The sequence below is a fragment of the Panthera pardus genome, unplaced genomic scaffold (genome assembly GCF_024362965.1).
Source record: "Panthera pardus isolate Hobbes unplaced genomic scaffold, ASM2436296v1 HiC_scaffold_8, whole genome shotgun sequence".
Lineage (NCBI taxonomy): Eukaryota > Metazoa > Chordata > Mammalia > Carnivora > Felidae > Panthera > Panthera pardus.
In genome coordinates, this window is record NW_026527013.1 from 25617549 (window position 1) to 25629579 (window position 12031).

General features: G+C 36.6%; 1 protein-coding gene across 2 annotated transcripts in view; it reads right to left on the reverse strand.

Annotated features, from left to right (window-relative positions):
- Positions 1-12031, reverse strand: part of DNAH12 (dynein axonemal heavy chain 12) — a 211252-nt gene that overhangs the window by 140220 nt on the left and 59001 nt on the right. For both annotated transcript variants that reach the window (XM_053898581.1, XM_053898580.1), the window contains 8 exons: positions 11731-11887; positions 11329-11501; positions 7496-7648; positions 6744-6983; positions 6156-6401; positions 5490-5609; positions 2973-3082; positions 86-269 (listed from right to left, as the gene is read on the reverse strand). In XM_053898581.1, coding sequence (XP_053754556.1) covers positions 86-269; positions 2973-3082; positions 5490-5609; positions 6156-6401; positions 6744-6983; positions 7496-7648; positions 11329-11501; positions 11731-11887 — 1383 coding nt within the window. The remainder of the gene's footprint in view (positions 1-85; positions 270-2972; positions 3083-5489; positions 5610-6155; positions 6402-6743; positions 6984-7495; positions 7649-11328; positions 11502-11730; positions 11888-12031) is intronic.

The window sequence follows — 12031 nt, forward strand, 5'->3', positions numbered from 1 at the left end:
ACTATAAAGTGATCATATAAAAACATTTCAAATTTCGTGGTTTAAAGCACGCTGTCAATAAGAGAATATTTATACTGTAGATTACCTCATGAGACACTGGGTCAAACTGTCCAAAAAGTTGACCCATAGTAATGGATTTGGGGTTTACAGTCCTATAAATAACCTTTTCTTCCTCTCCATAGCCACGTTCATTCATAAGAGTTAGAGTATCAGCCAGCATATGCAGAACTTTTGTCTTAGCAGCAAAAGGCTCTCCTACCAACATAAAACTACAAAGGAAAAGAATTATACAATATGATTCTAAAAAAATAATGGTAAATTATTTTCCTGTTTTACTGGTATTTATAATTTTTGAAATTCTATTAATTTTTCTCAGACACGAGAATACATTTAACTTCTGAACTGGTTGATTTCTAAGATTCTCTTCATTAATACCACTACCTACAAAAGAGAATAAAAAAATGTCCAAGTGAAAATGAAAACTTAATTATGCACTCTTAAAATTAAAAAAATAAAGTAAAATAAAGACTTTCAGCCTCCCAAGAAGATAAATGGGAAAGATTGCCCTTCCTGAAGTCTTTACTTACTATGGTAATTACTTTTTGCTCTTTGCCAAATACTTCTGAATCTCCTCTCTCCCAGCACATAGTAGGATTCCTCGCCCTCTTGTTGAAATACTAGGTGACTAATGAGTACCAAGTGGAAACACGGGTGTTACTTCCTAGCAGGGTATAGATCATTGCCTGCAACGGAGCCTACAGAGCTCTCTTCTTACAGGGCTTTTCCCTCTAGCACAGCTGTGACCATCATGCTGAGATGGTGGATGCTCCAATAGCCTGGGACCCTGAGTAATTATGATGAGCAGATACTTCCTGTTAACCTGGAGTGGACACAGCATGAATGGGAAATAAACCTTTGTTTGTTTGTTTGTTTTTTAAGTCACTAAGATTTGGGTTTTAGTGACTGATCGTTTCTAAAGAATAATCTAGCCCATCCTTACTGGAGAGAAATTAGTTCCCAGAAGGGGGTAAAGTATTCTTAAGACTTAAATATGTGGTAATGACTTAGAGGCCAGGTTGTTGGTGGCAAATTAACCATTATTACAGGCTAAAAAAAGATTGGCAATTAATGTTATGCAATGATGAAACATTTGGCAAATTTGTTCGTTGAGATAACTTGGAATACAGATAATATACATAATGAAATTGTCATTTTAGGAAAAAGGGTAGTAAACAGATGATTATTAATATATGATGGCAGCTGATGGCTGCATTTAACAAAGAACTACAGGAGAGAAATGAGCCCAGAAAAAATAGCCAGTTTGAAAGTTGGAATGAAAGAACAGAGGGAGTCCAGAAATTCAGGAACCTATAAGCAACTTATTCTTATTCCCAACTGGTAAATAAAGATAATTTGAGAAAGCCTTTGAACAACAAAAATCTACTCAGCCTGGCAACAAGGATCACATTAAGGGTAGGGCCATTGTATCACTTTATTAAAATCTATGAAAGATTAATATAGTTTCCAGTAATCATTTCAGGAGGATAAAATAATTCAGGAAAAATAGGTTAAGTTTGTGGCCTTCCCAATTAAGCCTGATCAATTCAACGATACTGCAAGGAAATTTATAAAGGTATGACTTAGTAAGGACTGTAGTTGTAGCTACTGGCACATAGAGCTGCCTGGAATCAAATAAGTTTACCAAGTTTTTGAGGGAGTTTACTGACAAACCATGAGTCTAGACTAAAACATGTGAATGTTCAAGACTTAAAAATGATCCTCACGTATTAGATGCATAAGGGTTGATTGTATTAGTTCCTGTATTTTTTTTTTTAGTTTTTCAATTCCATCTATTTTTGTCTACATTTGAAAATTTACACAATGTGAAGCTGTTTAATTTTTTTTATCCTGCCTTTAAAAAAAATCATAACTTTTGAGACCTCAACTTTCTATAGGCAGGAAGCAGGCTAAAAACATTTCTCAGCTCCCAAAGACATATTCTCTATTGCCTACTTTACATGTGACTTTACAGGGAAAAAAATGAAGATGGAAAGCTCTCTCAAGAAAGTTGAACCAAGGTCCACAGAGAACAATTAACAGGAAAGACCCTTCCAGGGAGCAAAACCATGCAAAAGCAGATCCAGGTTTTAGGGGATCTAAAGTTTATACAGTTAGTGGAGTGGGCTCTCCAAGGAAAAAATTATATATGTAACTACTGATGCAAAATGTCCACAGCCACTTTAATGACACCCTATATAATAAAGCATGTATATCAAATGATTATGACTCCTTGGAAAGCCCTCTACAAGTGAAAGAACCTGAGGTTTAAATGATCAGTTTCGTAGTCAATGTATCTCTGGAACTGGGGCTCCTCACATGCCCAGCTGGGTTTCAGGACTGCTACCCACAATTGCTGAACTGTCTCCAGTTCTTCAACTTCTGGCTGGTAGTGTTTGCTCCAATAACCTGTTCTGGGAAGCCCACTATTATAATGAAGACTGGTGTGTGGAGGGCAGATAACTTGTCTTTCTACTTTGTAGGTCTTTGGATCATGAGGAACAACTTCCAAATCTGATATAGAAACCATCATGCATCACCTAGAGAGCCTGAACTTTGAGTATGGTTCATTGACTAGAACTTTTAAGTTGTATTCCTGGGAAGGGAAGAGTGTGTTTTATGTGCACGAAGGAGAGTAAATAACACATTTGATGACCAAAAGGGCAAATTGTGGTGGTCATTAGTGCTACATCACTGAATGAGGACACCTTACCAATCCATGTTGTATGGGCAGCATGAGATGGAAATAAACCTTTGTTTTTAAGCCACTGGGATGGGAAATGGAGGATGGGGCTCTTTGTCTCTTAGCCTACCTGAGTAGCTGAATCTTTTAGTTAACAAATTGTAGTTGTTTTAATAGTTTAATTTGAAAACAGCATCTAACCATGGCAGACAATGATAATCTATAATCTTACCCATGTCTAACAATCATCATTTCATATGTCTGAATCATTTTTTCAAGAAAAAATTTAACTGGCTGAAGATTATGTACTTTGCAGGCTTCATGAGCACATTCCAAAAATTCCTAAAATAAAAGAAAAATGGAATGAATTCTTATAAAATGGTATTACAAATGATATCCATGTCTTATAAATGTAGACTTTTCATTTTAAAATAAAAAATTGTATCTTTTTATATTGATAAATTATTTCTTAAAGTTTTATTTTTAAAGCTGAATGTTTTAATTAAAAGGAAGAACAAATAGAATTAAATTACTTTAAAAATATTATTATTCCCTATTATAAGTTAATGATCATAGCACCATAACATTGGGTGCAGGCTGCATGGAAACAAATCCTTTTATTTTTATTTTTAAAAACTTTTAGTGTTCATTTATTTTTGAGAGAGACAGAGCATGAGCAGGGGAAGGGAAGAGAGAGAGGGAGAAACAGAATCTGAAGCAGGCTCCAGGTTCCAAGCTGTCAGCACAGAGTGCGTTGTGGGGCTCGAACTTGCAGACCGCAAGATCATGACCTGAGCCAAGTGACATTTTTCTAGATATGTCTGAGGCAAGGGCAATAAAAGCAAAAATAAACTATTGGGAAATCTTCAAAATAAAAAGCACAACAGAGGAAACAATCAACAAAACCAAAAGGCAACCTACTGAATGGGAGGAGATATTTGCAAATGACATATTTGATAAAGGATTAGTATCCAAAATATATAAAGCAACTACAAAACTCAACACCCAAAACACAAATAATCCAGTGAAGAAATGGGCAGAAGACATGAATAGACATTTCTCCAAAGAAGACATCCAGATGGCCAACAGACACATGAAAAGATGCTCAACATCACTCATCAGGGAAATACAAATCAAAACTACAGTGAGATATCACCTCAGACCTGTTGGAATGACTAAAATCAAAAACAGAAGAAACAACAAGTTTTGGCGAAGATGTGGAGAAAAGGAACCGTCTTGTATTGTTGGTGGGAATGCAAACTGGTGCAGCCGCTCTGGAAAACACTATGGAGTTTCCACAAAAAGTTAAAAATTGAGTTACCCTATAATCTAGCAATTGCACTTTGGGGTATTTACTCAAAGAATACAAAAACATTAACTCAAAGGGATATATGTACCCCTATTTTTATTGCAGTATTAATGACAGCCAAATTATGGAAGCAGCCCAAATGTCCACAGATAGAGGAATGGATAAAGGTGTGGTATATACACAAAATGGAATATTACTCAGCCATAAAAAGGAATGAAATCTTGCCATTTGCAACAACATGGATGGAGCTAGAGAGTATAATGCTAAGTGAAATAAATCAGTCAGAGAAAGCCAAATAATACTTTATGATTGTACTCATATGTGGAAGTTAAGAAATAAATGAACAAGGGCAAAGAGAGAGAAAGAGAGAGAAAAAACAAACAAGAAACAGACTCTAGACAACAAATGAAAAGTTACCAGAGGGGAGGTTGGTGAAATAGGTGATGGGGGTTAAAGAGTACGCTTATCATGATGGGCACTGAGTGATATGTAGAACCGTTGAATCACTATATTGTACACTAATATTATACTATAAGCTAACCATTCTGGAATTAAAAAACTTAATTAAAAATTTGTATCTTGACTTTCCATAATAATAGCTATTAAATAGCAGACACTTATGTGTATACATATGTATATATATGCACATTATAATGTCTATAATTTAGAAGAAATTGGAAATACACATGGTTTATTTCCTTTAATTTTTTTTTTTTAACATTTACTTATTTTTGAGAGACAGAGAGAAGCAGAGCATGAGCAGGGGAGGGGGAGACAGAGAGAGACACAGAATCCGAAGGAGGCTCCAGGCTCTGAGCTGTTTGTTAGCACAGAGCCCGACGTGGGGCCCAAACCCACGAACTGCAAGACCATGACTTGAGCCGAAGTCAGACGCTCAACCCACTGAGCCACCCAGGAGCCCCCACTTTAAAAATAAAAAAAGTCAGGGGGCACCTGACTGTCTCAGTCAGTGGAGCATGCAACTCTTGATCTCAGGGTTGTGAGTGTGAGCCCCATGTGGCAGGCAGACATTACTTAAAAATAAAATCTTAAAAAAAAAAAAAAATGTCAGCCTATTACTTAAATTTGAAAAATCCTTATGTTAACTACAGGATGTTTTGCCACTTGCAGTTTCCCATCTTTTCTACCTGCCAAAGTACACAATAGCATTATAGTATACATTGTAGACTTACTATAAATCACAAGATAGGAAATCAAAGAGTACTCCTTCTCTTAGAACATTATCTTTGATCTGAATCTTGTTGACATTGGTATCATACAACAGAAGACACTAAATTTTATCATTCTCATTGATGAAAGTGGCCAAAGTAGGGGTTTATCCTCCAAATAGAATAATTTCACTTATTTGAAACTTTGGAAATGACTGAGTGATCAGATAAATTTATTTGCAAAATAAGTCATTCTCACAGGTTTACTTACATGATAGTCAGCTTCAGGAAGTTTAATACCAGGAAACAGATCACTAGTTATTCCATTAAATAAGGGGACATCATGTGATAGAAACTTCGGTTCATTTACATCCTTAATTGATCGAAGAAGCTAAAATCATCCAAATAGTGCAATAGAAGTTAATTGTCCTTATTCCTCACCCTCCCCACCACCAAAAGTCAAAGTTCCTTTCACATTCATCTATGGAATCCTCCTACTAAAACACCAACTTTATATTCATATAAAGTATAATGAATAACATAACCCCAAACTATTATTTCAACCTCACATAAAAAGGCTTAAAGCAGGGGCACCTGGGTAGCTCAGTCGGTTAAGCGTCCGACTTTGGCTCAGGTCATGATCTCACGGTCCATGAGTTCGAGCCCGCGTTGGGCTCTGTGCTGACAGCTCAGAGCCTGGAGCCTGTTTCAGATTGTGTCTCCCTCTCTCTCTGACCCTCCCCCGTTCATGCTCTGTCTCTCTCTGTCTCAAAAATAAATAAATATTTTTTTTAAAAATTTAAAAAAAAAGCTCAAAGCAACAACTTTCTTATTTGCCTATTTATAGCTCCAGATCAACCTTCCTAAAATCAAAACAAAACAAAACAAAAAAAGATCTTCTACTGAAGCTTTCACGGTGTATATATTTAATACTTACAAGTATATCTTCATTTTCATTTGGAAATTTTAGTTTAAGGTTTCCAGCAGCCACTAAAACCGCTTTTACTGCTCGCATTCCATAGTCGTAATGAAACTGTGAGGAGAGCTGCTCTGAGCAAAGCCTGTAGGTCATTACGATCTTCACGGACAGAGGTTTTGCATTCAAAAATCCATAGGAGTAGAGGGAGATTTCTGCTATGAGGGCATAGTTTGGAACCATCATAGCCACTGTTCTAAAAAGAACCTGAAGTATATAATGAACGAAATATATTATTTTTTAAAGGAAACCATTTTTTTTAAAAGATGAGCACAAGCACCCCAACAGAATGCAGTGAGATTCACATTTATTCCCCCAATGCAGCAAGATTTCACTATCTCTGTGTTTTTTTTTTCTCAGCAGTGTTCTAATGGTTTCACATACTTTAATATGTGTTAGACACCCAAAAAATGTTTTTAGAGGTTTACCTTACAGCTATTGTAAGAGGCAAAGGGGAGATTTACAAATATATGTGGGAAAATCACACCATTTTGAGTGGATTATGCTGTTATTTTTGATTAACAAATTTATATTCTTATAAAATATTACCTTAAGATTGTCTGGCAATTCAGAACGTCCTGCATAGCCAGGATTCATCGTGATAGCTACAAAACAGTTTGGATTGAGCTTAAGTTCTGTCCCTTCAAAAATAAACACATCCAGTTTCTGTTGAATGGCTCTCTGAATGCAAAGGATCTGTTGAGCTACCACTGACAACACTTCCAACTCAATTCGATTAAATTCATCAAAGCAAGCCCAAGCACCAGAAGAAGCCAATCCTTTAAAAAACTAAGGACAAGGAAAAAGGAGATGAGTTTTCATATGACGGGGCATCATCTGTTAAATATTTAATCTTTTAAGTCAAAACTGAAAATGAAGACTAATAATCCCTTCAGATAAAAAGAATGTCTTATAGAGGGCAGAGGGGTTTGTGGGAGGGGCGATGGGCTAAATGGGTAAGGGACTTTAAGGAAGACACTTCGGATGAGCACTGGGTGTTATACATAGAGGATGAATCACTGGAATCTACTCCTGAATTCATTGTTGCGCTATATGGTAACTTGGATGTAAATTTAAAAATTAATTAATTAATTTTTAAAATTTACTGGTCACAATTTTTATTTTTCTAAAAATAAATAAATAAATAAATAAATAAAACCCTTAAAAAAAAAAAAAGGATGTGTTTACCTCTATAACTGAAGTTCAAGCAATGCATAAACCATATTCACATAATGTTTAAATGTTCAGTTTATCCAGTTGGACATAGCTATAGATTTGTAACATTTAATATGAAACTTTACCTTTCCCATGGCTAGATAATCTAGCCCATCTGAACAGTTGAACACCACACATTGGACAGCAAGAGCTTTAGCCAAGTCCTTGGTAGTTTCAGTTTTTCCTGTGCCTGCTGGCCCCTCTGGAGCTCCTCCAAGGTTTAAATAGAAGGCACCTATCTGAAAAGAAACATACATTTTCAAAGAAATCCTTGCATAACTGGACAAAAAAAAATAACTATATAATAGACAATTGCTTAGAAAATGGATTGAGTCTTATTTGTGTAGCTTCAAAGAGGCACTAATACAATCATACTGTTAATTTTTACTATGCAATTTTTCAGCTGCATGAGGAAAAAGCAGTTCCAGAAAAAGTAAAAATGTATCAAAATCTCCTTGTATTATAGTATGTCATGGGTATCCCATTTGCCTTTAAAAACAAAAAGAATCTAGCCTTGAGGTATTAACATTTGGTCAGAAAGGTTTAACTAGAGACTGTTGTGGAGATCATTAATAACAATCTCCATGGCTAGCTGCCGAAAGTCAACACCTGAAAATGAGTGTTGTAAATGGGAGCCCATCAATTGGAAGGGACACAATACCTATCATATATCTTTGTCTATAATTCACCCTGGCTATGGCATTTCACTCTTGGTATGTTCTCCATTTTCTCCATTCCTACAACACTGTTTTGTACTTCTCTTACCAGTAGGATCACTGTCTACCTTGCCTTACATTAATTTTGTACATTGTTTTTTTTCTCCCAGTTAGTCTTTAAGCCCCTTAAGAACAATATCAGCAGTAACTGAATTCTTCCTGAATTCTTCCCCAAAAGGACTAGAACAATGGTTGGAAATTTTTAGAAGCATGTAAATTATAGTCAACTCCAACTATGGGGTTTATTTCAAGAAAACTAGTATAAGAGTTTGTAAAATTTAACTCCTTTAAAAAAAATAGGGTTAAAGGACTAAAGTTGTACATATGAGGAGGTAAGGGATATGTGGGAACTCTCTGTACTTTCTTTTGCTGTACTAATTTTGCTATGAAACAGAAACTTCTCTAAAAAGAAAGATCTATTAAAAAATAATTTAAGGGGCTCCTGGGTGTCTCGGTTGGTTAAGCATCTGACTTTGGCTCAGGTCTCTCAGTACATGAGTTCAAGCCCGACATCGGGCTCTGTGTTGATAGCTCACAGCCTGGAGCCTGCTTCGGATTCTGTGTTTCCCTCTCTCTGTGCCCCTCCCCGGCTTGCACTCTCTCTCTCTCTCTCAAAAATAAACATTTTTTTAAAAATTAATAATTTAATAATAAAATAAAAATAAAATTTTTGATTAAATAAAGGCTATATCAATATTTTACCCACCTTAAGTTTGTAATAAATGCTATACCGTTAATGCCCATTAACTTGATTGCTGGAAACCTCAGGTTTTTCCTTCATTATTTCAAGAAAATGCTTACAAATTTTTCAATGTCTAATGTTATATACAAGTTTAATGGGATTCTGACCTTACAACTGGAAGCTGTGAGCTTCCACAAATATTCACAGCTTCTGATTTCACCAAGGTCCCACATAGGACACAGAAGCTTGAGATTCATTTACACAACAAATATTTAGGGATTGACCATGTACCTGTTCACTACTAGAGTAGAAACCAAGACAGACATGGTCCCTGCCCTCAGGCAGCTTTCCAAGAAAATAGGTGGTTTGGTGAAATATTTTATCATAGCTGCATTGGCAGCCTTTACCAGCCATTGCCTCTATCTTCCAATTGCTGAATCAGCTACAAATAGCTCACAACTGTCCTTTTCTCCTGAAAATTGCCCTTGACAAATAGGAGCTACCTTATCAGCAAAAACCTGAAAGCTTCCTCACCTGAAAGCTTTACCTTTCAAAGTAAACCTGTCAGTTTACCAGCAAAAAAAAAAAAAAAAAAAAAAAAAAAATGGGTTTACATGGAAACAGCAGACAATTGCAATTCTTGACACACAAACTGCTGCAAAACCATAGGCAACTCTAGGAAACAGAGGAAAGGAATGCTCTTTTATAGAGGAAAGGGGGGCTTTGGGAGGGGCCACTATAAACAAGAAGTCCATTGGAGGAAACTGGGAGTTCCAAGTGTAGTGGCTTTTCATTGGCTGAGTTGTGACAGTTTCTCAATGGCTGGGATCTTGCCAGACAAGAACAAAATCCTTATTCCTGCTGGGGTAATCAAGTACATGTTTCTTCCTGTCAGGAATGTAAAGTACATCTCCTCCTGTTGGTTTTGCAATTGATAATGAATGGTAGTAGGGCTTGAGAGCTTCTCCTTCATGGCCTCCCAACTCCATTTTAGTGAGGTTTGCCTTTCTTAATTTTCATACCCCTAACCCCAGGAGTGACTGATAGCCAAGGGCCATAAGGAGATATAAAAGCCAGGCCCCTTGCCTTAAAGAGGGGTACCCCCATAATGTCATCCATGCTCCAAAGCTCCCCCTGAGATCAGGCTAAATCTGTATATCTGTTAAAACTACATCCTTACTTTTCCCTGTTTTCCTCACTTCCCTACAGGCTTTTACTGAAAGCATTCCCTAGTAAATCATTTACCCAAGAATCCCCCATTTCATCTCTGCTTCTAGAGAACTCAAAGATACTTTAATGTCACTTACTCAGCACAGGTGGATTGGTGTTTCTTGATGCTTCTCCTCAATTTCCAGGTAGGGTTGCCAGACTTAGCAAATAAAAATACAGAATTCCCAGTTAAATTTGAATTTCAGATAAACAATGAATAATTTTTTAGTGGAAGTATGTCCTGTATGATATTTGGAACACACTTATACTAAGAAATTATTTGAAATTCAAATTTACCTGAGAATCCTGTATTTTACACAGCAACCTTATTCCAAGGTGTTTGGGATTTTTTATAGTCCTAACTTCATCTTCCAAAGCTTCTCAACAAGCACAGACCTTATCACCACCCCCTACACTTCAGCTCTCTCCCTCCTATTCAACACACCTAACTCTTTAGGGGTGCCTGGGTAGCTCAGTCGGGTAAGCGTCCAACTTTGGCTCACATCATGATCTTGCAGTTGGTGAACTTGAGCCCCATGTCCGGCTCGGTGCTGACAGCTCAGAGCCTGGAGCCTGCCTAGGATTCTGTGTGTCCCCCCCACCCCCACCCCTCCCTCTCCGCTCCTTCCCCACTCATGCTGTGTCTCACTCTCAAAACTAAATAAACATTTAAAAAAGCAGGGGGAGGGGGACGGGGGGCGCCTGGGTGGCTCAGTTGGTTAAGCTTCTGACTTCAGCTCAGGTCATGATCTCACGGTTCATGGGTTCAAGCCCCACGTCAGGCTCTGTGCTGACAGCTCAGAGCCTGGAGCCTGCCTCACATTCTGTGTCTCCCTCTCTCTGTGCCCCTCCCCTGCTCACACTCTATCTCTCTCTCTCTCTCAAAAATAAATAAAAATTAAAAAAAAAAAAAAAGAACTAACTTGGAGTTCTAAGGCCCAGATGGACTTTATTCATCTTCCTGTCATGTCTCCCAGGAGTCTCACAAAAACCAAATCCATTCCCTGAAGCTCCAGTTTTCTCTTTAAATCTCTAATACCTTCTTTTTCTAATTATCCCGAATGGTAATGACTCATGATTTTCAAACATTAGAATCCAAACACTCTTGTATTCTACAAAAGCACCCAGAAGTAAATATTCATTGCTATAGTTTCACATAAAGGGAATTGGGATTAGGAAGGGATAGCTCTATTCAACTATTACAGATAAAAGAATAAAATGAGGACAGCCATGTTAAATTTGGACAAGGAAACATGACACCACACCAAAAAGTAATCTTTAATGTATGAATTAAAATAATTTAAATGCATACCAATGTTCTGTAACACCTGTCAGTTAGAGGAGTAATGACAAGTCGAGGTGAATTACCAAGATATTCATAAGCATATTTTACATTGCAATTAATGATACGAACTCGAGCATTGTCATATTCCCAATAATATCGAAGCTGAGCAAGCCACTGAAAATCTGTGTCATGTGAGACACCTAGAAAGAAGAAAGTAAAAGAGACAATCCTGAAATGTAAAAATAATTTGAAAAATAGGTATTCTATCATTTTTTATAATAGCAAATATTAAAATAATTTGTTTTCCAGTTTATAGAAAAGATGACATAAAACAAATCTTGTGGGGAGAGGAAAAGATGTACAGTATAAATCTTTGTTTCTAGAAGCTATTAATATTTACCTTTAATATTAAAGAAAAGAGTCACATACCCACATCAATCATGTCCATGACCACGTCTCTAGCATGGACATCAATTGTAACCAAAGCCCCCAGAGTAGTCCTGGTCTGCTTCGACAGTTTTCCCCTTACCAGTGCTACAATATCATTCAGTTGATTCTGGAGTTCCTGATAGTACTTCTTTAATGCCTACAAAATAAAAAAGGAATTAAACTAATGGTATATAGTAGCTAAAACATGTATTTTATATACCCTTTTACAAAACAATTTTGACATCATAATATATTTCAATACAGAAATTAATTACAGAACAGAGTAAGTTTGCCTAAGCTT